Source organism: Sapajus apella, unplaced genomic scaffold (assembly GCF_009761245.1).
Source record: "Sapajus apella isolate SASKATOON/1434 unplaced genomic scaffold, GSC_monkey_1.0 scaffold37, whole genome shotgun sequence".
Taxonomy (NCBI): Eukaryota; Metazoa; Chordata; class Mammalia; order Primates; family Cebidae; genus Sapajus; species Sapajus apella.
The window spans coordinates 13,652,049-13,679,439 of record NW_022436977.1 but is presented as its reverse complement, the minus strand read 5'-3'; the positions used below and the strand labels follow the sequence as shown (position 1 = coordinate 13,679,439).

At 42.9% G+C, this 27,391-nt stretch overlaps 2 protein-coding genes across 9 annotated transcripts in view; one reads left to right on the top strand and one right to left on the bottom strand.

Moving 5' to 3' along the window:
- Positions 1 to 650: 650 nt before the first annotated feature.
- On the bottom strand, positions 651 to 26,883 carry LYSMD2 (LysM domain containing 2). Of its 5 annotated transcripts, XM_032297454.1 has the most exons (4): positions 26,556 to 26,689; positions 17,302 to 17,782; positions 2,307 to 2,638; positions 651 to 1,244 (listed from the first exon to the last, which is right to left on the bottom strand). In XM_032297454.1, the coding sequence occupies exons 2-4, from the start codon at positions 17,572 to 17,574 to the stop codon at positions 1,202 to 1,204; spliced, it is 648 nt and encodes a 215-aa protein (XP_032153345.1). In that variant the 5' UTR covers positions 17,575 to 17,782; positions 26,556 to 26,689; the 3' UTR covers positions 651 to 1,201. The 5 variants fall into 5 exon arrangements, with proteins under 5 accessions (XP_032153345.1, XP_032153347.1, XP_032153349.1 ...); XM_032297456.1 differs by lacking the exon at positions 17,302 to 17,782 and having other exon boundaries at positions 26,556 to 26,883; XM_032297458.1 differs by lacking the exons at positions 17,302 to 17,782; positions 26,556 to 26,689 and adding an exon at positions 17,783 to 18,067.
- Positions 26,611 to 27,391, top strand: part of TMOD2 (tropomodulin 2) — a 60,509-nt gene continuing 59,728 nt past the window's right edge. Inside the window, exon 1 of one of the 4 annotated variants that reach the window (XM_032297451.1) lies at positions 26,611 to 26,698. The gene's annotated coding sequence lies outside the window, so the exon portion shown is untranslated. Of the gene's footprint in view, positions 26,699 to 26,876; positions 27,016 to 27,391 lie in introns of those variants that run through there. The other 3 variants (XM_032297450.1, XM_032297453.1, XM_032297449.1) reach the window with 3 other exon arrangements.

Sequence of the window (27,391 nt, the reverse complement as noted above, 5' to 3'; positions counted from 1 at the left end):
GCATTAACACCTAAGGGCATTTGTTTCTTGCTTACTGGATGACCTGAAGAAGTGAGACAGAAGGAAAGAAAATGAGGGAAGATAAAAGGGAGGAAAAAAAGTAATAAAAAGAGGAAAATGAAATTATTTTTGCTATGTTGAGATGGGGTAGATATGGGGGATTTCAGTGGACGCCTAAAGATTTATTTAATGTAACAGGTGAATAGAAATCGAGACCAAAATAATATATAATTATAAATGATATATTGCTTAAAGTGTACTACTGTAAACTATACATATAATAAAGACCAATTAAATTATGGGAATAAAAATCTCTCAATTCAAAAAAGTACAATATTACCAAACACTCTATAAAGTAACCTAGCAATTAAATCTAAACTAGAATTCTGCAATATAACATCAGATTATGGTATTATTTATTTGTTCTTTTGATTTATTCCATATTTTCATTACATCTGAATCATATTAGGTCAATGAAAATGCCAAGATTACTAGTAACTGTAATTGATTCACTTTTAGATTATCAATACTTTTTTCAAAAATTCATATTTATAATAATAAAAACCATTAAAGTGAAGAAGGGGCTATCACCATTTAAATATATAACATAAATGTCAATTTTATTTTCTCATTTATTAAAAAAATTAAGATTCAAGTTTGAAAACATAGTTTATTTTCTCATTCAGACTTTTGTGGTTTATTTTTACAAAATAGCAGACAAAATTTGGTTCTTTATATTAATACAGAATATGTAAGACATATTGAAATATATATGTGTATATTTATAGCACTTAAGTTATAAACACACAGCTAATTCAGCATCACTTAAACAGCAACCATAGTTTCACATAATCAGGATTGCATAAGGAGACATTATTTTTAGCCTAAATATATAAATAGGTCTCTGATGCTTTATGTCAATTAGTATTTATAAAAGCTAGTCTAAAAACTAACACCACCTACAAAAGTGATGAGCTTTAGGATACAACCTTGCCATCATGCCATAACAAAGACTTACAATTATAGAAAGCCAGAGGGAACTAATCACTTCAGTGCAATTGCAGCAGGTAGAACTACCTAGTTACGATTTTAAGATGAACACTATGAGAATCCAGAAGGGATGTTTTTGAATCTTCATTTGTTGGATTCTTTATGGTCCAAACATATCTTAATTTTGGTTTCAGTTATGTCCCCAAATCACCTAACTGTGATAGAGGGAAGTTGCATAGGGACTTTCTTCATCTCTGAAAGAAAATAAATACAGCATAAATCAGTATTTAGAACTGTATTCAAAAAACTAAAACATAAATGTATTATACAATTTAATATCTACTTGCCAAAGAAGGAATATATCAACTTAGAATATTGTTCATGCCTAGAAAGTTGTATGAAATGCCAATACTTAAGAAATATCTTACTGTCTCCATTTTATTTGTATCTCAGTTATTGGGATAAATAATGTCATTCATTTATGTGTTTATATTTGTTTATATTATATTTAAATATATTTTAAATCTATACTAAATTATATTCATATTTATATTTGTTTACGTTTCCTATATTCCACCTCTTTCTCAAAAGGATTTAAGATACCACCAACAAAAGGCATATATATAATAAGATGAATAAAATAGAAATAAAAAAATCAGGACTAACGAAAGAAGAAGGAAACCAAGGTATTAATCATAAGAAATATTATAGTAGCTGAACCCAGGTATCAATTTTAGTTGCAAGCTTCCCAGTAGCCAGAGCAAAAAAGGAAACACAGTAGATTGTGCTTTTTGGAAATCAAATCATAAAGAAAAAAGGAAACCAATTCCATAGGAGAGAGAAAGGTTTATCCTAACACCAAATTTAAAAAACAAAGAAAAAAGCTCACATGAGATCTTATGTAGGAAATACTCAGTAACAAATAACAGACAATGTCTTTCACAAGTTTTATAAAGATCAATATTTTACAGGTATTTTCTATGACACTGCTTCTCTTGAAAGTGTCAATGAGAGAGACATTTTACTTGGCTGCTATCCAGAATTGCTAGCTGGACAGTGAGGCTACTAAAGCAAAGAAGCAAACTTTGTACAGTAAATAACAGATAAAAACACTGCAACGGATAAAGCCTCGTGCAGCAGGCAGTAGCTCTGCTCAGAGTTTATACACCAAAAATGCCTTTCTAGAACTAAAATGCAGTTTTTAAAGCAAAAAAAAAAAAGGAAAGAAGGAAAAGAAAGAAGAAAGATTTGGCCCAGCAAGGACATCTTAATAGTAATTTATTCAGACTTTGACATTTGTACCAGGGTATTCTTACCTGCTCTCTTCTTTTAGCTTCTTGGCTGCCTGTGTGGATAACTTAATCTGCAAGTCAAGTCTCTGCAGGAAATCTCTGGCTGATACTTCCTCAGGCTGCACAGGCTGAACATCAGATTCTTGAGGACTGGTAGGCGAAAGGTCTTCCCCAGCCACCACTGGCTCCTCTTCCTGAGAAAAACTGTTATCAACAGTTTCATTTTCTGGAGAATCAATGGAGTTAAGCCCGTTAAACAACAAAGGCTTCTCTGATATAACTGGGATGTTCAAAGTCTTCTTCAGAAATATACAGTCATTGGTAAACAGTTTATTGGCCCTTTTAATCTGTTCCATCTAAAATATAAAAAAGGAAACACAGAGTTACACATAACCAAGTCAAGGATTAAGGTTTATTATACAACACAGAACTACCAATATTCATAAGCAAAATCTGCACAATGCTTTCTTGGGATTTGAGACTCTTCATTCAGTTTCGGTAACCTCCCCAGATATCTCCGGTTATTTTAAGAGATGTTGGGAAATTGTTTCCCAATTTTAAAAAAAAGAACAGACTAATTTTTCCTCACTGTACTATTTCTACGACAAGGCGGCTTTTAATATCAGTGGACTTACATCTCTGAAGTTTAAAAATGTAAAATTTTAGCACTTAATAAATTCCATTCTTGTTTTAACATCTCTATTATCTGATTAAAAAAAAAAACTTACCATTGCTGCTATTTTACCTATGGAGTCCTTCTCATGTCTCTAGAACTGTGCTTAGTAAATACAGTTATCCCTTGGTATCCATGGGGGATTGGTTCCAGGGCCCCTTGTGGATACCAAAACCCAAAGACGCTCAAGTTCCTTATATAAAATGGCATACCAGCCTGGGCAACATCGCAAGACCCCATCTATTAAAAAAGTAAACCAACCAGGCATGGTGACCTGCACCTGTAGTCTCAGCTACTCAGGAGGCTGAGGCAGAAGGATTGTTTGAGCCTGGGAGGCTGAAGCTGCGGTAAGCCATGATTATGCCATTGTACTGCAGTCTGGGTGACAGAGAAAGACATTGTGTTAAAAAAAATTACTTATATGTGATATAATGTAAATTCTGTGTAAATAATTGTTACACTTTATTGTTTAGGGAATAATGACAGAAAGAAAAGGCTGTACATGTTCAGTACAGATGCAACCATAGTAGGGCCTAACTACATTTTCAATCCACAGTTGGTTGAATACGTGGATACTGGAGCCCTAGATATGGAGGCCTCACCATATAACAGATACAGGAGGTGGGACAGACATAAGTACAAACCAGAATTTGAAAGGATGGCATAGGAAGGGCTGTAGTCATCAAGAAAGTCCTCATGGGGAAGGTGTGGTTCCAATTTGATTCTTCATCACAGATAGACCTTGAAGAATCAGGAGATGTGGGATAGGTAAGAAAAGGAGGTGGGGGCCCTTTACATACAGTGTCTCATTCTTTTTTTTTTTTTTTTTTTTTGAGACGGAGTCTCTCTCTGTTGCCAGGCTGGAGTGCAATGATGCGATCTCTGCTCACTGCAACCTCGACTCAGGTTCAAGCGATTTTCCTGCCTCAGACACCCAAGTAGCTGGGATTACAGGTACCTGCCACTACACTTGGCTAATTTTGGTATTTTTAGTAGAGATGGGTTTCACCATGTTGGCCAGGCTGTTCTTGAACTCCTGACCTCACAATCCACCTGCCTTGGCCTCCCAAAGTGCTGGGATTACAGGCGTGAGCCATGGCGCACAGCCCAGTGTCTCATTCTTTCTACCTTAGAGGATACGTGAAGATCCACTTTACAAATAAACTCTTTATTTACTTACAAATAACTCTTTCTTGTGAGGTATGTAGCTGACAGTGAGGTGCAACAGCTAAGCACACTGGATTTGGAAGCTGCCAGACCTTGTTCAGATCCCAGCTCCATCACAACAAGCCATATGAACATGAGCTTGTTACTTATCTCATTGATCCTTTCTCCTCACAGGCCCATGTCAGAATCACTCAGACACCATGGAATCATCATACAAATGGCAGACGAAGAAGCTACACTTTAACAGAGGGTTTTATAGCCTGTGGATGCCTTCCACAAACCACAGAGATGGGGAAGGGAGGTGGGAGTGAAGAGGGAATAAAATTTACAAGCATTATCTTATTTAACCATCATAACAGGTCTGCAATCTAGATATTATCTTTTTTTTTTTTTTTTACAAATGTGGAAACAGAGACACAAGAAAGTCAGTGGCATGCCTAAATTCACAACACTGGTAATTGCAGGAAGGACTCAAACTCTGCCTACTCTTCTGTTTCTCACTCCATATTATGTCTACAGATTCCTCTACCCTACTAGCCTGGGGACCCACACCAAACCAGTCACTCTACAAGTACCGTAGCATCTCATTTTCCCCACAACTCTTTCTTGTAAAGTATGTAGCTGACAGTGAGGTGCAACAGCTAAGCATACAGGCTTTTTACACTGCCAGACCTGGTTCAGATCCCTGCTCCACCACAACAAACCATATGAACGTAAGCTTGTTACTTATCTCATTGATCCTTTTTCCTCATGTGTAAAACAGGTACCATCTACCTTTCACAAGGATTAAATGAGAGCTTATATACTCACTCACATAGAGAATATATATATATGAAACAGAGAGAATATATAAAAATATATGTACATTCCATACATACATTTCCCCATATAGATGTGTGTATGTGTGTGTGTGTGTGTGTGTGTGTGTGTATATATATATATATATATACACATATTGAAAGAGAGAGAGAAAGTAATGATTATAGTGTTTGGCAGTGGATGGTACACTACTCTCCACTTTCCAATGAGGAAATCAAAACACAAAAGAGATGGTAAATTTGACCACGTACATAAGGCTCTTTACATAGTTAAACTGGGATTTTTGTCTGACGCTAAAGTCCATACAACATCTGGATTAAAGTGCACAACTAATGGGACCACATTATGGGGAGCCTTTAATGCCAAATGAATTCTGAGTAAAAACAAAAAAATTATATTTCTACTTCAAAAAGCCTGCGAAAACAACTGTCAACTAAGTGGACCCTGTTCATCCTGCTTTATTATAAGCTGACTCCATGCAAATAGCATATGTAAAGCTTTCTTTTTTCTTCTAAATATACTCCATTAAAGGAATGTGATTTTTAAAAAGGATGGTCTTTTGTGTTCTAGTTTCTAGTTTAGGGGGAGAAAGAGAACATAAACATGGGCAGGTGCCTTTTAAAGACAAAATTAAAACCTAAAAATCCCAGCATCTCTGACCTGGTTCCAGTTTGAGAGGGTTAATAACTTGGACACTCTGCCTATAGCAGGTTCAGGTACATGCTATTGTGTTTTTAGGACCCCTAGATCTTGCCCCTGAGCATCCAGCTGCCCCATCTCTCTTAGTACACAGGCTTCCAATGACACGAAGCCTCTCCTGGCTCCAGAGTGAGCATGTGACTCATTCCTGCCTTGTGGAGTATCACAGGCTTTCGTGAGAGATCACAGGCCCATGTCAGAATCATTCAGACATGCAAGCAGACTTTTGCAGTGCCTTCGAGGGGTGAGTTCTCTACTGTGTTCTGTGGGAAGGAGACAGGCGGGAGATGCTGGTAGTCATCCTGACACCTTGTGGAATCTGATACTGAAGCCACCTTAGAGGTGAGAATTTAGATTTCTGGATCACAGCCTGAAGACAGAACATACTCAGTTCCAAGAGCCACTAAACTCCACTTGGAGTTTGTTTTTGGTTTAGGCCAATTTGAGTTAGGTTTTCTGTCACTTGCAACTGAAAGAGCTCTTGCTGATACAGTGCCCTTTGGAATGCTTACTGGAAAGGGACTACAATTGCTAATAGTTATTGCTTTCTGGGAATAATGATGGAAGACAGAAACAGATGGGAACACCAGGATCCAAAATGCTGAACAGAGCTGGGAACTGCAAGAGTACACTATGAATTCTTTCAGGGCAAGAACTGGTTATTGCTATAGCCTCATAGTCTGACAAAGACCTCATACACACTAAGTGCTCTGGATGGATGGATGGATGGATGGATGGATGGATGGATGGATGGATGCATGGATTAACACAGGTCAGAGGAGTGGGCATAGAAGATGAAGTAATCAGAAATGGGTAGTAAGTTTTATGTGTGCTTCTTATTCTCCTTTCAAACCGACTCTCCCCTCCCAATCCATTCCCTACTCTTCTTGAGCTTGTTCTACACCCTAGGAGTCTGACTTTTTAAGAACTGCATTACCCAGGCACCCCTGATCTTGGAATTCTAGTTGGTTTCCAATAGCAGCAGAATGAGCTCACCATAACCAGTCGCTGCATTCCTCTCTGGTGAGAGTTCCTATCAGGAGTCCCATATCCAAGGCTCCAGATGTTGCCAGTGTTCCCTTGGCCCTTCAGGCCTAGGGGTAATGTCTCCCTGTTATTGGCAAGCACCCCTGAGTGCTTCACCTTCCCTTATTGGTTTCCTTCACCATGCTCACACTCAGTAAATGTCTCTTTATTAAACTCTCTTCAGCCACATCCCCTGAGAGTGTTATCTGTATCCTGCTGGGATGCTGATGGATACATCCATCAAACACAGCACAATAGGCCATCAAGGCCAGGCAATGGGCCAATGCCACAGAGGACTAGACAAGGTGACTGAGTCAGAGGATGCACGCAGTCAGGGAGTCCACAGGCAGTGAAGGGCAGGGCTCCCCCTGGCTTCTGTACATACTGCTGCACAAGTGACTCACTATAACTGGTCCATAAGCTTCCTGAAGTCAGGAGCTGTACCATCTTCATCTCAATGTCATTAGTAAGCATTTAAGATGTATGCTGACCTTTAGGGTCTAGGCTCTAAGATGACACATGAGATGCCAGAGTCAAGGACACCAGGGATATCCAGACACAGTTAGCATCAAGGTGGGAACCAATCTAGGGACAGGGACAGATTTGAGTCTTAATACAGGGTAGTACTTAGAAGCATGAGTTCAGGAGCCATACTGCCTGGGTTCATATTCTGGCCTTCCTACTTTCTAACAATTCCCTGTATGTTTTCTTATCTGTAAAGTAAGGACAGCAATAGTTCCTTCCTCTCAGTATGATCATTGTGAAGATTAAATGAATTAATTCATGTAAAGTATTTAAAACAACATATGGACTGGGCGCAGTGGCTCACGCCTGTAATCCCAGCACTTTGGGAGGCCAAGGTGGGAAGATCACTTGAGGTCAGAAATTTGAGACCAGCCTGACCAACATAATAAAACCTCATCTCTACTAAAAAAAAAATACAAAAATAGCCAGGTGTGGTGGCGCACGGCTGTAATGCCCGCTCCTCGGGAGCCTGAGGTACGAGAATTGCTTGAACCCGGGAGGCAGGGGTTGCAGTAAGCTGAGATCACACCACTGTACTCTAGCCTGGGCAACAGAGCAAAACTCCATCTCAAAAAAAAAATTATACACATACACACACACACACATACACACAGCACACAAGAAGTACTCAAATGTCAGTAATTATTATCATTAAATTTAAGTAAAAGTAAGAAAGCAGCAGGTAAGGGCAGATTCCAATATGTAATCATCAAATGAGAAGGAAGAAGGTAGAAATTTTCTCCCATAAAATGTTGTTTCTTGGCCGAGTGCGGTGGCTCACACCTGTAATCCCAGCACTTTGGGAGGCCAAAGCAGGCAGATCACCTGAGGTCAAAAGTTCTAGATCAGCCTGGCCAACATGGAAAAACCCTTTCTCTACTAAAAATACAACAATCAGCTGAGCATGATGGTGTGTGCCTTTCATCCCAGCTATTCAGAAGGCTTGGGTGGAAGAATCACTTGAACCTGGGAGGTGGAGGTTGCAGTGAGCCAAGATTGTGCCACTGCACTCCAGCCTGGGTGACAGAGACTCTGTCTCAAAAAAAAATGTTTCTCCCACAAAATAAGAATATATAAGGAAAATTTCACATGGATAAGCCCAGATGAGTACCATAATATACTATCACTGTTCTCAGCTATCACAAAAGGCTTTTAATAGGTTTTTCAAAAGGTGATGAAAATCTTAACCTGTTCTTTATAAGCTATGGCTTAGGCCAAATGTATCAGCTCTAAACTCTGTTACCCATGGTGAAGTATGAAATCAGACATGCAGAGCCAGGAATGAAAGCACTCCATCTACAAAAAGAAGCAGCAAATGCCCCAAAGCAGGAAAAAATCATGTGGCTAAAGTGTAGGGAGTAATAAGCAAAATTCCAACCAGGCAGGGCCTTGGGTGCCAAAGTAAGGAATTTGGAATGTATTTTAAACATGATGAGAAACCACTGGAGGGTGAAGGCAGGGAGTGATATGATCTGATTACAATTAAAGATGATTTCAGCAGCTGGGTGCAGAAAATGGATTAGCAAGAAAGAGGCACCTGCCATAGCACAGACAAGAAACTGAAAAATCCAAATTGGTGAAACAATGTTTTCTTTTGCTTTGGTATGTTTTTTATTTGTTTTTTATGCACACACATACACACACACACACACACACACACACACACATATATTTTTGAGATGGAGTTTCACTCTGTCACCTAGGCTGGAGTGCAGTGGCACAATCTCGGCTCACTGCAACCTCCGCCTCCCGGGTTCAAGCAATTCTCTAGCCTCAGCCTCCCAAGTAGCTGGGACTACAGGTGTATGCCATCATGCCCGGCTAATTTTTTGAATTTTTAGTAGAGACGGGGTTTCACTATGTTAAGCAGGATGGTCTTGATCTCCTGACCTCGTGATCCGCCGTCCTCAGCCTCCCAAAGTGCTGGGATTACAGACATAAACCACCGTGCCCAGCCTGCTTTGGCATGTTTTATACTTCTGTCTGAACACAGATGGGTCTACTGTTCTGGTAATTTCACTTCACATAAAGCTAAGAAAAGCCATGATCCAATCCAAGGAAGAGCTGGAAAACTCCACAGCTTTCCTACCTACCCTCTGTTCAACATTTCCTAAGATCCAATTAATGCTGAGACTAGAAAGTGTGGCCTTTCAAACTGATGTAGGACTATTCTCTGTTTCTTAGGGATGGAAGAATGGGAGTGGGAAGGTACATTGATCAAATGCTTTCATTTTAAAAGTCTCCCTTAATCTAGGTTGAATAGTATGACTCAATGAAATATAAATTTACTATTTGGTCACTAAGAAACCGATTATAGAATAAGGAAAGTAACAGGCAAAGGATGGCCACAAGTTCAATCATGGTGAGCTAGGTAGTACAAGTGGCATCAATAACTTAAAAATAACGTACTGAAAATGACTCCCCAGCCGGGTGTGGTGGCTCATGCCTGTAGTCCCAACACTTTGGGAGGCCAAGGCAGATGGGTTGCTTGAGCCCAGGAGTTTGAGACCAGCCTGGGTAACATGATAAAACTCCATCTCTACCAAAAACTATCCCCTAAAAAACTTAGCTAGGTGTGGTGGTGCACCCTTATAGTTCCAGCTACTCGGGAGGCTGAGGCAGGAGAATCGCTTGAGCCTGGGAGGTCAAGGCTGTGGTTAGACAAGATCTCGCTGCTGCACTCCAGGCCAGGTGACAGAGCAAGACCCTCTCTCAAAAAAAATGTTTTTAATAAAATGATTCCCCTATAAATACTTTTTATAAAGTGAATTTTCTTTGAAGGGAATTCACAAAGCTTCCCTCCAGAAGGTATCTTAAGAGCAGGCTGCTGAGTAAGGTCACGAACTCTCCCCAAAGGACACTTAGGCCAGCATCATCAGTTCACCTACCTAACAGTGAATGCAATACTCAAAACTTCTTTTTCTTCTTCTCCATTCCTTAAAAGAGAAGCTCATCCAAAAATGTTTCAGAATACATAATAACATTTACACAGAACTGTGTGGCTTGCAGTATGTTTTCATATACAGACACAGCTCTCATTTGATTATTGTTACTTTATAGAAAACAGACTTAAATATTAAGTGATTTTCCCAAGATTCACCCCCACGTCTGTCTCTTGTTACTTTCTAGGTGTTGATGGCAATGAGATCCCTCCATTGCTACACTCGCATGAGGAAAAGGCTTTTGTTCTTCCCCGCAGTGTCTCGGAAGAGTGCATGAGATTCCATTTATGGCAAATGTCCAAAAAAGGCAAATCTATAGACTAAAAAGCATATTGGTGGCTGCCTGAGACTGAAGAAGGAAACAGAGTGAGAGGAATGGATGGGCATGGGGATCTTTTCAGGGTTATGGAACTGTTCTAACATTGAATTCCAGGAATGGCCTCACAACTCTGTAAATTTACTAACAGTCATTGAATTGTACACTTAAGATGGGTGAATTTTGTGGCTTGCAACCTCAATAAAGATGTTTTTTTAAAAAAGTACATGAGAATCTATGAAAACCCTGAATGACTAAAGACTACTTCGCCATACCTCTCACTTTTGGTGCCCTATTTTCTTTCCTTTAACTAGCCAGGATCAGCAATCCCCGCCAGCAGCAGGGGCTAAAGTTAGGAACACTAAAGATTTACATGCACCTAAGTTTCTAAATCACAATGTTTATTCTCACTAAAAATGACAATCATTTCACCTTTTATCAGCACGGTAACTTTTGTTAGGGGAAATGTTAAGCAACAACTTGGCTTAGCAGCTAATTGGCAAAGGAAGAGAAAATCCTTAGAATAAAACTGGCTAGGAAGTCACTGAGGGTACAGTGCGGTGAGGTGGCCTCTGGAGAGGGAAAAAGACAGGTAAGCTGCCTGGAGGAAGCAAAGAGACAAAGAAAAAGTTTATGAAAATAATAGGTCCACCTGGATACCTCCTTTCCACTTTCAGTTTCTATATGGCTCTCTGGAGGTTTCTCCAGGGTTTCTGCACAAAAATTCACGGTGGCATCCTGGAGCTGGTCAATTTTCTCCTCCCAGTTGAGAGTCAAGAGGCTTGACTCTCAACTGGGAGGAGCCAGGATCACTGAAAAAGCAATAGCTAAATCTAGAATACAGGGTTCGAGAAGGAGTCTTAACGTCTCAGTGGAGATAAACACACCCAGGGGAATGCCAATCCAAGCAAGTTGACGTCTGAGGTTTGAACTATATTTAAGAGTTTCTCAACCCACCCAAAATAGTTTCAGTTTCCCAGACCCACTTCCTCAAATGCCTCTTATTCTGGTAGAGCTACCCAAGCCTAAACTCATACATAATTCAATGCAAAGGCCCACTGCTAATGGAGGGGAAGAGACAAACAGTGAGCAGCAGCAAGGGCAGCAGTCTTTTATAGATTTGAGAATGAGCCTCAAACCAAATCTTGCAGTTCAAGTCTTTAGCAGGCCACACCTCTTCACTCAGCCCTTGCCCTGGGCCCCATATTCCAAGGTCAGCTCAGCTCCATGACTATTTCATACCAGTCAAGCTTTCTTACGGATGAAGTCCACATGTACGTGGAAAACTCACAATATTCCAGGCTCCAGGCTAGCCACGGAAGATACAAATATCAATCAGACAAGTTCCCTGCCTTCACAAGTAGCTAGAAGCTGCTAGAAAGCAGTCGCTGAAAAACTCACCATGAATAAAAAGAGAATAACATGTATTATCTTCTAGCCCCAGCATCTAGCACAAGGCCTCAAACCAACCAGGCTCAATAGAAGTTGGTTAAGAAAATAATGAATGCCAGTTTTTAATGGCTATTAACGACTTAAAAAGTGATAGTAGGAAAGAGTCATAATGATCTTTTTTTTTTTTTTTTTTTTTTTTTTTTTTTTTTTTCTCTTGTTGCCCAGGTGCCCAGGCTGGAGTGCAAGGGCGTGATCTTGGCTCACCACAAACTCCACCTCCTGGGTTCAAACAATCCGCCTGCCTCAGCCTCCTGAATAGCTGGGATTACAGCCTAAGTCACTAGCAGAAAAACTTGGGTCCATCTGGTGTCAGACCTAGCCACCTTCTTAAAACTCCACATTCTTCTTTCCCATCCCTAGGATAGGATGCCCAGGCCCATTTCTAGTGGAGAGATATTCAAACTAAATAGTAAACAAAAACAAGCAGAACATTTACAGCCTATCAGCAAATCATCTGGACCCCAGCCACGTCTCACCACCTCCTTCCTTCTCTACTGCTTTGGTCCAAGCTGCTACCCTCTCCCACCTGCATTACTGCAAAAGCCACCATTTTATCTGGCTTCCTTGCTTGGTACTAGCTTCCCTACAAACTATATATATATATATATATATATATTTTTTTTTTTTTTTACACACAGTCTTGTTCTGTTGCCCAGGCTGGAGTGCAACGGTGCGATCTCGGCTCACTATAACCTTCGCCCAGGTGCAAGCAATTCTCTGCCTGAGCCTCCCAAGTAGCTGGGATTATAGATGCCCGCTGCCATGCCCAGCTAGTTTTTTGTATTTTTAATAGAGACGTGTTTCACCATGTTGGCCAGGTTGGTCTCTAACTCCTGACCTCATGATCTACCTACCTCAGCTTCCCAAAGTGCTAGCATTACAGATGTGAGCCACCTCACCCAGCCCCTAGAAACCATTTTTAAAGCAGCAGCCAGAGTGATCCTTTTAATGCACAAGTCAGATTATGTTATTCTTCTGCTCAAACCCATTAAATGCATCCCAACTCAGAGAAAAAGACAAAGCCCTTACAAAGGTCTTCAAGGTCCAAAGTGATCTAGTCCAACTATACCCAGTGCATTCTAAGCACCAGCCACAGTACTCCTGGAAGATGTCAATTATGTTCCCACCTCAGGCCTTTGCACCATTGGTTATTCCTTCTTTCTGGAATATTCTTCACGAGATATCTGCACAACTCCCTCCCTTATCTCCTTCTCAGCATGGCCTTCCCTGATCACACCATTTTAAATTCCAGCCACCTCCACAAACCCTCCCTAACTCCCTCACCTGTATGATTTTTTTTTTTTTTGCTTATCAATATCTGACGTAACAGACATTTTATTTTTTTACTTACTGTCTCCACTAACTAAAATATAAGCTCTATGAGGACATGGGCTCTTATTTATTCACTAATGTATCACCAGAAAGGTAGCTCTGAAGGAAAGAAAAAAATTTGGGATGAATAATCAATACTGTTAGGAAAATATGACAGGGAAGTTGGGGAGGAGTACTGGGGGGCTTGGGAGAGAAGGGCTGCAATTTGACATAGAGTGTGCACAAAAGGCCTTAAGAAGGAGATATTTGAGCAAGGACTTGAAGGCAATGAGGGAAGAAATCACTCAGCAAAAATCAGCTATGTCATTCGCCCAGGGCCAGTAAAAAATGAAAGTGTGAGGCCCTTGTTCACAAACTATTAAAAATTTCAAGAGATGACAGCAGGACATTAAACCAAGTGTGAGGCCTTTCTAAGCATGGGGTCTTGTGTGACTACACAGGTCACATGCCCATGAAGCTGGCCCTGCATCCAGCTATTAGGGAAAGACAGATGGAACAGCGAGTGCAAGAAGACCAAGGAGAAACAATGCTTTGGAAACAAGCAAAGCAGCCATCCTTGTTAAAAATAGACTCCGGCCAGGTGCAATGGCTCACGCCTGTAATCCCAGCACTTTGGGAGGCCAAGATGGTTGGATCACGAGGTCAAGAGTTCAAGACCAGCCTGGCCAAAAGAGTGAAATCCTGTCTCTACTGAAAATACAAAAATTAACTGGGCATGGTAGTGCGTGCCTATAGTCCCAGCTACTTGGGTGACTGAGGCAGGAAAAAAGCTTGAACCCAGGAGACAGAGGTTGCAGTCAGCCGAGATCGCACCACTGCACTCCAGCCTGGGCGACAGAGCAAAAGTCTGTCTCAAAAAAAAAAAAAAAAAGCAGAGACTCCTAGACTCCTTTTCTGGATATGCCAATCCCATAGATCCAATGTCAGCTAGAATCCTTTATTTCCAGTTTGCCTCAGGGCACTCCTGTCCTGCCTAGGCAAGTTTGAGGAACATGAATATATTCCCACATCCTGAGATGTGCCCCACTGCCAGTCCTTCAGCACCACTTCAGAAAATGGCTTCCCACCTTGTTGCCCTTATAATCCAGGGCTGGCAACCAGGTCTCCATCTCCACCCCCTGTCGGAGTCTCTGCTCTGGGAACCTCCTCATACCTAGAGTACTACTGGCTCTTACCAGTCCTCCACCAAAGGACTAAAGTCCTGCCTGGACACCCAGCTGGGTGGCTGAGTGGCTGCCATGAAGAGACAGGCTTCCCTGAGAGTTCCTGCTCATCTATGTAGGATTGCCAGACATAGTATATAAAGGTCAACTGTTTGCCTGGACTGACTTAATTTCTAGGCGTAATGTCTTGGGTCTCTAAGCCCCCAATATCTCATTTTGACCCTTTAAAAAAATAATTTAAATATGTTGTAGATGATCTTGCCAATCAACATTAAAAACCTAATTTGCTTGACTTCTTTCTGTTCAGTCAGAAGAAAAATATTTTTCTGTCTTTTTAGTTTCCACCTTGAAATCTCACAGTGAGTAAACCCAATTAATATCTGCAGATATTAGGCCAATGCAGTGGCTCACACATGTAGTCCCAGCACTTTGGGAGGCTGAGGTGGGTGGATTGCTTGAGCCCAGGAGTTAAAGACCAGCCTGGGCAACACAGTGAGACTCCATTTCTACAAAAAATTAAAAAAAAAAAATTAGCTGGGCATGTGGCTTGAGCCTACAGTCCCAACTACTCAAGAGGCTGAGGTGGGAAGATCACTTGAGCAACAGCAGTTGAGGCTGCAGTGAGCCATGTTATTGCACTCCAGCGTGGGTAACAGAGTAAGACCCTGTCTCAAAAACAAAACAAAACAAAACAAAACAAAAACTAAAGCTATTAAAACAAGAATATCACTTCACTGTCATGATAAGTATTATCACTTTCACTGATTCTATATTACCAGTGGAGGAGTCTCTAAAATTTTTATCAACTATAAGCCAGGGCCCAAAATAATGAGAAATATATGTAATAAATCAGTGGTCTTCAGTCACGGGTAAGTTTGCCTCCAAGGGAACATTTGACAATGCCTGAATAGGGGTGGGTGAGTGCTAGAAATCTAGTGCGTAGAGGCCAGAGATGCTACTAAATACTCTACACTGCTACAGGACAACCCTCTACAACAAAGAGTTATCTGGACCGTAACATCAACAGGGCTGAGTTTGGGAAACCCTGTAATGAATTATGTGTCACTATCAATCATAATTCCTGATTCATTATACTTGTGTTTAACTCTTAAAAATCAAAGTCTTTATAAAAGCAATGAAAAAGCTGATTTATACTTTAATTTTAAAAAAGGATAATAAGGTTAAAAGGGTAATGATATTATATTAGACATAACAGGGATTAGAAAGCATTTGATCAAAGGTAGAGAACTGCAGTAGACAGATGTATAGGAGCTATCTATAATCAACTCAAGTGAAACCACAGAGGGCTGTGGGTCTCACAGAGATTGCATGGAAAGACAGCATGGGAAATAACACTCTTCTATATATCATAGATTCCTAGGTGCAGTCACTAGCCTAGTAAGGCAAGATGCCTGTAAACCAGACAGAAAAGACTTTCCTTCTTCAGTAGCCAGGGTGCTAAGAGAGCTCCCAATAAAACTAGGATAAAAATAAGGATGGATATCAGAAGTAATATAGAGAAAATATTACATATTTTCATAAAAAATCATATTAAAGAGTAAATAGAGAAAAGCAAGTGTTTTATCACCGTTAATTCAAGCCAGTCTCAATGAATGATCATACTTGCAAAACCTCCTTACCACTCATCCATCTTCTCATCTGTAAAAAGATTAATTACACCTACCTCCTAGGCTTACTATCAAAGTTAAATAAGATAAAGATGAAACAAGACAAATGCAATGCCTGGCACACAGGAGGCATTCAGCAGAGGGTCGTAGCTGCTGGTATTTCCCAACTTTGCTTTCCTCTGGCTCTGACCCACACCAGGCCCCATTAATGTACATGGAGAATTGTAGTTCTATGTTCACATTTACAGAACTCCCAAGAGGGCAGAATGGGGCTCTCCATAGCATGCTAAAGTCAATACATGACTGTACGGCAAGGTCCTTCCTCTCAAAATATTTAAAGGATAGAAGGACCTGATAGGTAAACACATACTGGCTTAAATGTGCAAAAAACATTACTGATTCGCCCTCATTCGGTAAAGGGCCAGAAAGAGTTTCACTTTAAAAAAAAAAAAAAAGATATAGATAAGATCTTCTTTCTTCCCATTGCTGTCTAAGGTGTTTCGGGAAAGAACACTGAAAATTGATACAGAGCCCAAATGTAAAAAGGCCATCACATAGCTCACAGTTAATTATAAGCAATTTTAATGAAACAATTTGTTCCCTCAGGTTTCCATGTTCTTCCCAGAGGTGTAATGCAATACACCCAAGACACACACACTTATAAATTTGTAACAAACGCAGCCCTTCAGCTTGCCTAGACCACAGTTCTTGGCTGCTGCTTAGCGACAGGTGTCACATTCGTGGTTGCCAGTGAGCCCTGAGGGTGTAATTTCACTTCTACATGAAGAAGCATAATCGATAGAACCAGAATCACTCAGTAGGAACAACTGCACCATTCCTGACTCACGGAGCTTGCTTTCACAGAGAACAAAATTCATCTCACTTGTGCTTTGCGTAAATATAGAGTAGTGTGATGGGTTCTACAAAACGGGTGAAGGTGGTTCCCGAGGGTGCCAGACCCCCGTCCTCTTTGGTCCCCCTCAAGCGACAGATCTGGTCTGAGTCTGGGCGGGGCACCGGGAACTCAACGCAGCTACCTGGGGAGGGAGCCCTGGCGGCCCGCCCCTCCCGCTGCAGGACCAGCTTTGGCGACCACTGCGGTCGCCAGCAGCATGCGCTGAGCCAGCCCGGGGAGCCGAGCCGCCCGGGGACGCAAGCCCCCCCACCCGCGACTCCCCAGCCCCCGACCCCCATCCGCTGTCCCGCCCCTGCCCCCACCCGCACCGCCTCCCGCGCGGGAGCTGCCAGCCCGGGCCGCGGCGGCGCGCCCTGCTCACCGTGACACCGTACTTGAGCGCGATGCCCTGCAGCGTGTCGCCCGCGCGGACCCGGTGCTCCACATGGCGCTCGATGACGCCGGCGCCCAGCGGCGCCCGCACGCTGGCCGTGCTGCCGTACGAGCGGGTCTTGGTGCGGGCCAGGCTCAGCGACAGCTCGGCCTCCTCGGACTCGGAGCCGGAGCGCGGGCGCGGCGGCGGGGAGGGGGCCGAGGGCCGCGGCGCGCAGGGGCCGCCTTCCCGCAGGGACTGTGCGGGCGAGGAATCCGCCATGGGTCCTGCCGAGGCCGCCGGGTCGGGGAGCTCGCCAAGGGGGCGGCGCCTCCTCCGCCGCCGCCGCCGCCTCTTCCTCCTCACAGGGGCCGCGGCAGGCCGTTCCGCGGGGGCGGCTGGCGGGAAGCCGAGGCGAGGAGCGGCAGGCCGGGCATGGCGGGCGCCTCCTCCGCGTCCTGCCTGCCCCGGGCGCCCGCGGCACACGTACCTGCAAGGAGAAGAGCGAAAGCAGCTCCCGCCGCTGCCGGCCCGTACCGGGAAGACCTTGCGGTGCGAGGGAGCGGGGACGCGCTGAAGCCCGCGGCCGTGGGGGCTAAGAGAGGCCCATCTACAGTCGTCCTAGGCCCCGGGTGGACCCCTTCTCCATGCCGACAGAGCCATGACAGAACCCTGCCCTGGCCAAGGAAAACAAAAAAACAAAAAGCGTTGCTCTGCCTCCTTTATTGATTCCCCAGCAGGAAGCAGCTTGCTCAGACCTTCAAGTTCTGCCACTGCCAAGGGTACTTCCCTCCCCTCTACACCAGTAACCTCAAAGTCCACCTCACAGAAAAACTTAAGATCATCAAACACACGCAGCTTCTCCAGGTCCATCTCAACAGCTGCAGCATCCAGTCTTTTCAACATTGCACCAGGAGGGCTAGTGTTTCTAAGGCTTGATGAGTGGCCTCAAAATAACCCCCTAGTTGTTAAGATTTCACTCTTTGCACCCTAGTGCCAATTTAAGTATTGTCTGCCTTGAAAGCCCGACCACATACAATTCATTCTCCCGGCTCAGTTGGAATTTACTATCTCCATTCATCTTCTTTTCATCAGTTTATTCTTTGATACCCTGAAATCACAACCCCCCCATATTAATATTATAACCACCAAAGACCTCTTATCTGTACTCTCATCTGAACACCATCTACTCTGAACACCCTTTGAACACACTGTATGTGCACAGAGTGGGTGCACATTTACTAGAATCTAGTGCCTGGTTTCTGTTGTATTTTGGGTAGCTCTCCAAGAAGAGGTACCTTGTAGGAAGGTCCAGAGCCCGGAGGTTTGGTTCATTGGCTGAAGTTTTGATATGTTGCTGTGTTGGACAGAGGCAAAGCATGTAATACTGCTCAGGGGACAAAGGATGGAAGAGGAGCAAGCCTCCACATCATCATCCCACTCAAAACTCCTTCAGTGGCTCTCTGGGGACAACAGCATTACTAAAACCCTACATTGGCATTCAAACTATCATTTCTATTTTTATTATTCATGTTCTGATCTGTATACTCCACGTATTCCTGCCAAACGGAGCCTCTGAAACTGGCCTCCTTGTTCCTACTTTCATACCTTGCGTGCTATTCCCTCCAATGGTAACACCGCTCTTCCAGTACCCTGTACTACATTTTAAAAATCTTTAAGTTCTGTCTCAAATGATACATCCTCCATGAGATTTTTCCTCATTCTTCCCAATGGTTCCTTTTTCTCACCTGCCCAGCTAATGTTACTGTTTTTTCTTTGAACTCCAAGAGGTTTGTATTAATATCTCTGGTTTAGTATTTAACTCTGTGTTTTGTGTTTTTACTTGCATGTACATGCATGTGCTTGTCTTATCTCCTCCACCAGACACATGCTCCTGGGAGGCATAACTGGGTCTTACTCATCTTTTTAGCTCCAGCAGTGCCTAGCTCAGTACAATAAAAAAAATACACATGATTACAAGTAGTTGAATTGAGGTGTAATAAAAAGATCCTAAATGCTAATTTAGATTGTTTAGCATAAGACTACCATGCATGAACTTTTGGGTGGTATCCAGTGTGTCCATTTCAGGATGCAAGAGAGAGGCAAAATCTGAGTCTCAGTATATAAATGAGATCAGGTAATGTTTCAAGAAAGAAGTGTCGTCCTTCAAAGAGTTTACAATCTAGTAATGCGACAGCATATAATGTTTTCCACAAGAAAAGTTTACTGCATGACTGGAAGTTTTTATCTGAAGATTAAGGAACTGAGCCTGGTATGGTGGCCCATTCCTGCACTTTGGGAGGCTAAGTAAGGAGGATCCCTTGAGCCCAGTAGTTCAAGACCAGCCTGGGCAACATAGTGAGACCCATCTCTACAAAAAATACAAAAATTAATCGAGTATGTGTTAGACCCCTATAGTCCCAGCTACTTGGGAAACTGAGGTGGGAGGATCACTTGAGCCACCTCACTCCAGCCCCGGCAACGCAATGCAATGAGATCCTGGGATTTTTTTGGTTTGGTTTGGTTTGGGCTTTGTTTGTTTGTTTTGAGACAGTCTTGCTCTGTTGCCTAGGTTGGAATGCAGTGGTCTGATCTCAGTTCACTGCAAACTCTGCCTCCCAGGTTTGAGCAATTTTCCTGCCTCGTCCTCTTGAGTAGCTGGTACTACAGGCATTCGCCACTATGCCTGGCTAATTTTTTGTTTTTTATTTTTGTTTTGAGATGGAGGCTTGCTCTGTCACCAGGCTGGAGTGCAGTGGTGCAATCTCGGCTTACTGCAACCTCTGCCTCCTGGGTTCAAGCAATTCTTCTGCCTTAGCCTCCTGAGTAGCTGGGACTACTGGCGCATGCCACCACACCCAACTAATTTTTGTAGTTTTAGTAGAGATGAGGTTTCATCATGTTGGCCAGGCTGCTCTCAAACTCTGACCTCAATGGATCCACCCGCCTTGGCCTCCCAAAGCACTGGGATTACAGGCCTGAGCCACCATGCCTGGCCCTGTTTTTTTAAAAAAAGAACTTGGTTACATGAGATGTTATTAGATGTTCATTGTTTTCCTTTTTAAACCAGAACTTCAAAATTGTTTTAATATGTATCTACCTATAACTTAGAAGTTCATCACAATTAATGATGAAACAGTAAAAGCATTTCCTTTGAAGGCAAGGGATTATTGCCTCTATTTAACATTGAAGGTCTTTGCCAATGCAGTTTTAAAAAGAAGAAAGGGAAATGAAGATTGAAAAGAAATAAACAAGACGGACGCAGTGGCTCACGCCTGTAATCCCAGCACTTTGGGAGGCCAAGGCGGGTGGATTACAAGGTCAGGAGTTTGAGACCAGCCTGGTCAACATGGTGAAACCCTGTCTCTACTAAAAATACAAAAATTAGCTGAGTGTGGTGGCAGGCGCCTGTAGTCCCAGCTACTTGGAAGGCTGAGGCAGGAGAATTGCTTGAACCCAGGAGGTGGAGGTTGTAGTGAGCCAAGATCACACCACTGCACTCCAGTCTGGGAGACAGAGTGAGACTCTGCCTCAATTTAAAAAAAAAGAAAGAAAAAAGAAACTGTTGTTTACAGATAGTAGGCAATACTAAAATGTTTATAGGCAACACAGACAATGACTACATTGGAACTGTTCAAACGAGTTCACCAAAGTTACAAGATGCAAGATCAATATGCAAACATCAATTGCATCAATCAATTAGAAAATATAAGTGTGAAAAGATGACATTCTAGATGCCACCAAAAATACCTAGGAATAAATTTTTAAAAAGTAAAGTGTTCCTGGTGGAGTGGGAGCAGGAAAAAAAAATTTAAGATAATAAATAAATTAAAAGATTTTTTAAAAAGAAAGGTATACCTTGTGTGCAAAAATATAAAATTTTTTTGAAGTACATAAAAGAAATATAAATAAAAGCAGAGATATACCATGTCTGTGAACGAGAAATACAAAATAGTGAAAATATCATTTTCTTTACAAACTAATGTTAAATTCATTAAAATTCCAAACAAAATCTCTATAGAATTCTTCAAAGGGCATGACAGAGTTATCCTAAAGTTCATATGAAACATAAAACACTAACAAGAGCCAAGGCATTCCTGAAGAAGAATGAGGAAGGAGACTTACCCTCATAGCCATCAAGTCTTAACACTATGAGAACTAAAGCAATGTGGGACTGGTGCTGAGACAGATACACATAACATAGTGACAACGAAGTAAGCCAGCAAGCAGATTCACATATACTGGAGAGCTTAATCTATAGCCGAGAGAAAGTTACATATTCAATAAATGCTGCTGAAACAATTAGTTTCCCGTGTGAGAAAAGATGTGATTAGATCCCTGCCTTGTACTATACATCAAAATTAATCATAGATTGATTAGAAACATAATTGGGAAAAGCAAATTTTAATGATTTTGCAACAATATTTTTATAATCTTGGGATATCAAAGGATTTTTTTAGACAAGATATAATTCACATATCACATAATTCATCCATTTAAAGTGTATAATTCTTTAAATTTTTTTTTAATTTTTTTTTTGTTTTTTTTTTTTAAGACGGGGTTTCACCATGTTGATCAGGCTGGTCTTGCTTGAACTCCCGATTTCAGGTGATCCACCCGCCTTGGCCTCCAAAGTGCTAGGATTACAGGCGTGAGCCACTACGCCTGGCCTAAAGTGTATAATTCAAGGCTTTTCTGCATATTTATATTACATTACTAATTTCTTGAATTGTGACAAATGTACATAACATAAAATTGGCCATTTTAACTATTTTTAAGCATACAATTCAGTGACATTAAATATATTCGTGGCCAGGGTGGTGGATCACACCTGTTATTCCAGCACTTTGGAAGGCCAAAGCGGGTGGATATACCAAAAACCATGAACTATGCATTTTAAAAGGTGAATTTATGATATGTGAAATATGTCTTAACAAAACTGTATTTAAAAAGAAAAAGAGAAAGAGAATGGTTTAGTAAAGCTCCATCAGTCAGCTTCAACCATTATCAAATCATGGCCAGTCATTTCATCGATACCCCTACGCCACCACTCTACCCCATCTCCCACACTGGATTATTTTTAAAGTAAATTCCTGATATTATTTCTTCTGTAAATACTCAGTTTATCACTCCAAAAGTAAGGACTCTTCGAAAAAAAAAAATCGATACTGTTATCACATTGAAAAAAATTTTTAAATAAGACCTTAGTCCAGGTGCTGTGGTTCATGCCTGTAATCCCAGCACTTTGGGAAGCTGAGGTGGGCGGATCACTTGAGGTCAAGCATTCTCGACGAGCCTAGCCAACATGGTGAAACCCCATCTCCACTAAAAAAAAGTAAAACAAAAAAATATGAAAATTAGCCAGGCATGGTGGCACGTGCCTGTACTCCCAGTCACTCCAGAGGCTGAGACATGAGAATTGCTTGAACCAGGAAGGTGGAAGTTGCAGTGAGTCAAGATTGCACCACTGCACTCCAGCTTGGGTGACAGAGTGAGCCTCTGTCTCAAAAACAACAACAAAAAAACAGACCTTAATATAATCAAATATTCTGTGTTCACATTTTCCCAGTTGTCTCATTAATGTGAATTTTTAGCAGCTGCTTTTTCAAATTAAAATCACACATTACATTTGTTATTTGTCTCTTGCATTTCTGAGTATCTATAAGCTTTTTCTCCTTTTATTTTTCTTGCAATTTATTTATTGAAGAAATAGTTGTTTGTCATGTACAGCTTCCTGTATTTTGGATTTTGCTGATTGCATCTCTGTGGTATCATTTAACATGATCATGATTACACAGTAATTAGCTTTTAGATGTTTGTTGTTAATTATACTATACATACGATTTAATTCACAATTCACCAACGTAGTCACTGCTCCTTTAGCTCTTACCAGCCACCACATCCTTTGAAGCATGCTTGACACAAATTATCTCATTTAGTCTTTATAATAACCCCATGTAGTATTATTATCCTCAGTTTAAGAGATAAAGAAAGTAAGTCTTAAGAGAAGTTATAGAAACTTGGCCACAGTCAATCTGCCAGTAGAGATCTGGGTTCAGACTGTCTGATGTTAAAACCCATGCTGTTATCTGTTATATGATAATATACCATCACATTTCCTGTGCCTGTGGTTTGTGGTGGTTGCTTTTAATCAGCTCTAAGAAGCAGTCTTTCAGTCCATCCAAAGAATATACTTTCACATTTCATCTTTAACATTTAGGAGGCTTTCAGCTTCAAGTAACAGAAAACTACATCTCAAATTGACTCAACAATAAGGATATTTTTATATTATATAACAAGAGATCCAGAAGAAGGGCAGCACTGGGGCTGGTTGCCGACTGACTCAACAACAACATGGCAGACCCAGATTCGTTGTATCTCTTTACAATGACCAGAACTGGGTCACATGCCTCCTCCTAAACTCTTAGAGGCCAGTTAAGAAGATCCTGTTCCTCTTGCCTACCATAGACTTGAGAGTGTACCTCTCAGAGGCTAATGGGGTCACCTTTCCTACTGTGTAAACACTGATATAGGCTTCTATAAAAAAGAAGAGGGTGGACTGAATGTTGAATAGACAACCAACAATATCTACTACCTGTTCCTAATGAGGTATGTTACACATTCCAATATGAATAATTAAAATACTTCGTTATAACTGCCACATTGAACTTTTTTACTTTCTGCCATGTGACAGTTACTGTCAATATATCAGTTTCCTCATTTACAGGAATAAATGGCTACACAAGATGATCTGTAAGGTCCCTTGCAGCTCTAGGAGTTCTGTTTCAATTTTACATTTTCATCTTCTAAATAGAAAGTAGAAAAATCAAACATACAAGATACAGTCCAGAAATGATCATGGGTTTTAACCGATAAGTCATAGGCATATTGACATCCTTTCTCCCTTAAAATAAGATATAGGCATTAAATATAAAGAGCTAAACAGGCCAGGCTCAGTGGCTTACGCCTGTAATCCCAACACTTTGTGAGGCTGAGGCGGGCAGAGCACGAGGTCAGGAGATCGAGGCCATCCTGGCTAACATGGTGAAACCCCGTCTCTACTTAAAATACAAAATTTAGCCGGGTGTAGTGGTGGGTGCCTATAATCCCAGCTACTCAGGTGCCTGGGGCAGAAGAATCGCTTGAACCAGGGAGGCGGAGGTTGTAGTGAGCTGAGGTGCACCACTGCACTCCAGCCTGGGAGGCAGAGTGAGACTCTTGTCTAAAAAAAAAGAGCTAAACAGACTGGAACTGGTAATATCTTTCCATTAAGTTTTAACATTAGGTTAAATGTTCTACCTTCCTCACTCATCCGTTAGTACCTTTCAGCTTCCAACACTTATCATACAGATAGAGACTGATCAGAAATTCCTTTTCACAACTCACTTTCTTTATTTTGGTGTCAGCATCCTCCTGGAGAATGACTCTGGGGCTGTAGGATAGCCCTTGCATCTCTGCTTTGACTGCCAACTATGACTTTAACTTAAATCATTTCCCTGTCTGCTTCCTTTCATGACTAGTTTCTGAAGGAATACTCTGTTTTATCACATGTAGCCATTTTCCTTGTGAGGAATCACAGGAAACCAGAGAGAAATACTGTACACTATCGGGCATCTTTGCTATGCTTTCTTCCAATATGAATGAAATTACTTTATATTTTCAGCATATGCCTGCTATCAGCTTTCTCTGGGAAAACTGCTGGCTCCATCTGTAAGCAGTCCTGTTCTTATTTAACAGAAGACTATAACTGTAACAAATGCACAACATAAAAAGGTGAAAGGCATCCTATTGGTTACACAGGACATTCGGATTAACAAATGTACAGGAAAACTTGGGAACGTGACTTAAAATAATTTGGTCACACCCCATTTCATTTAACTCTTTCTGGCTCAGATTTGTCATTCTGACAGGAGGCCCAGGGTACAGCCCATTACCACAATTAATCGCAGAAACAACACTGGTCTCTCAATCAGCAGCTACTGTGGGCCAGTGTTCATCTTGCTAGTTTCCAGAGTTTTAGAGGATTAACTTTATTTTCTGGTTCAACCCATCTGCTGGGAAAGGTATGGCCCTACTTTGAAATGTGCAAAGGAGAGTCAGTGCTGGGGGTGTCCACAGTTGGAAGGAGAGAAGACAGGCTTACTGACCACCTGGATGACCTTGAATCAGTCACATCACCTCTCTGGGCCTCTTATAACTATCATTGGGGAAAAAAATATCCTCACTCTGCCTATCTCACAAGGGTTCTTGTAAAAATCAAATGAGAATGCGAATAGGAAAGTATTTTCATAAATGCAAACCAGTGTTATCATTTTCAGATATGGAATTTCCTCTGCAGCACTTTTTTTGGCCACATGATTAATGCGCACCTCGTGCCGGCCAGACTATACAGCTGTCTCACCTCTTTTCACATTTTGCCTAAAATGTCATACAGAGATTACACCAGCCATGCTGCATCCATCCCTTTGGTTCATTTTTCTCCAATCACATCTCTGAATGCAAATCCCACCATCATGTGAAACACTGCATAGTAGCAACTTGCAAAACTGAACGAACCTTAAATTGTCAAGATAAGGCCCACAAGCAAAGGTTATGCCCAAAATATGCTGCAAGGGTTCAAGAAGGAGAGAGAGAACACATCTAATTAGAAAAGGCTTCTGGAAGGTAAATCCAGATGCCATGTGTTTTCATAATGTTGGTCTTTGTCCTATGTCACCCCCCACTACTGTCATGCTTCAGAAACTTGAGGTTATTTTCTCTATCTTTGGAGCTCTCAAGAACCTGGCAGAGAGAACCTCTTAGGGTATATTCAGGGATGAAGTGAACCAGCTCGACGACTAACAAACTCAGTGGATTTTGACATTTACCCAGCCCAACAAGGCCCGACTATCTTTAGGTTAGCACGTTATATAGGACTTTCCCGGTCCAAGAACTTCCTCGGAACCCTCAAGGAAGGAACTTTCACTGAGTAGGCACTAAGTACCAGACCCTAAGTGCTGGGTCGCTTAATCCTCACAACACTTCTTCAAGCTTTAAGCCTGTTTTACAGTGAGGACGCGAAGGCTCAGACAGGCTGTTGTCCGGTCTCACATAAGTGAAGCCACCACTGCGCGTGGGCTCTCTGGGCCCTAAGGCCATCACCCTACAGCCTTGCTAACCTCCACCTAGCTGACCTCCGTCCCTCCCTAGGCAGCCAACCCAACCACTCTCTCCTCTTACGCCCCGGCCCAGCCAGGAAAACCTGGGGCCGGCGGCGTCTGTACCTGAGCCCGCTCTCCCGGCGGCTTCCACGTCAGGATGCCCGCTCACCCGAATGCTCCTCAGAAGCTTGCAAGCCTTTGCCACCCACGCGCTCCGGAGCCCCGAGCGTCTCCAAAGAGCCTGCTCAGCCTTCCCGCCGGCCCAGGTGCGTCCTCCCCTGCAGAGCAGTGACTGGGGGGTTCGGACCGCGATTCCAGGAGGGGACACCTGCCGGGGGAGGGCGGAGCTGGGCGGGTGGAGGCGAGGGGAACTCCGGGGCCGCGGGAAGCGCTGTCGGGAACTACGCTTCCCAGCCTGCTCCGCTGCAGCCGCGCGCCCCGGCGCCGCGCCCGGCCGGGAGCCGCCTGTTGATCACCGCGCTCGCCCTGGCCACGGCGCCGCCCCTGCTCTACCGACCCCGCTCCACCGGGGCTGACGGACTGACTGCCCGCATCGCCGGCTCCGGGATGAGCGCACGGACGGGTGAGCGCGCTGGGGACGGGTGGGCCTGCCCCGGCCAGCCGCTGTCTGCAGCCCCCGGTGCTGCAGCGCGGTGGCCGCCGCGCCCTCCCTGCCTGCCGGAGGATGCTCCGCGGCGTCGGCGCTCGGCCAGGCGGGAGCGCAGAGCCCTGCCGCCTCTCGCCTCTAGCCTCCCGGCTCGGCCGGCTGCGCGGGGAGACCAGGCGCTGCGCGCGGGCGGTGCGGGCGGAAGGCGCCCGCCGGGTTGTGGATCCCGCGCCCTGCACTGCGGTGCTGCAGCCTCTGCAGCCCGCTGGGCCGCGGCGGGGAGGGCGCGGTCTCCTGTCTTCCCAGGCTGCGGGGCTTTATTCTTCCACGCCGAGCTTTGTTCCCTACTTCC

What these genes read in the sequence shown, in the direction of transcription:
- LYSMD2 (XM_032297454.1), bottom strand. Translation starts at nt 17,574, where the DNA reads ATGGCGGATTCCTCGCCCGCACAGTCCCTGCGGGAAGGCGGCCCCTGC. An exon ending in CGCTCAAGTACGGTGTCACG is followed by an intron (nt 2,639 to 17,301) that starts GTGAGCAGGGCG and finishes TTTATATTTTAG; the next exon opens with ATGGAACAGATTAAAAGGGC. An exon ending in AAGCTAAAAGAAGAGAGCAG is followed by an intron (nt 1,245 to 2,306) that starts GTAAGAATACCC and finishes ATTTTCTTTCAG; the next exon opens with AGATGAAGAAAGTCCCTATG.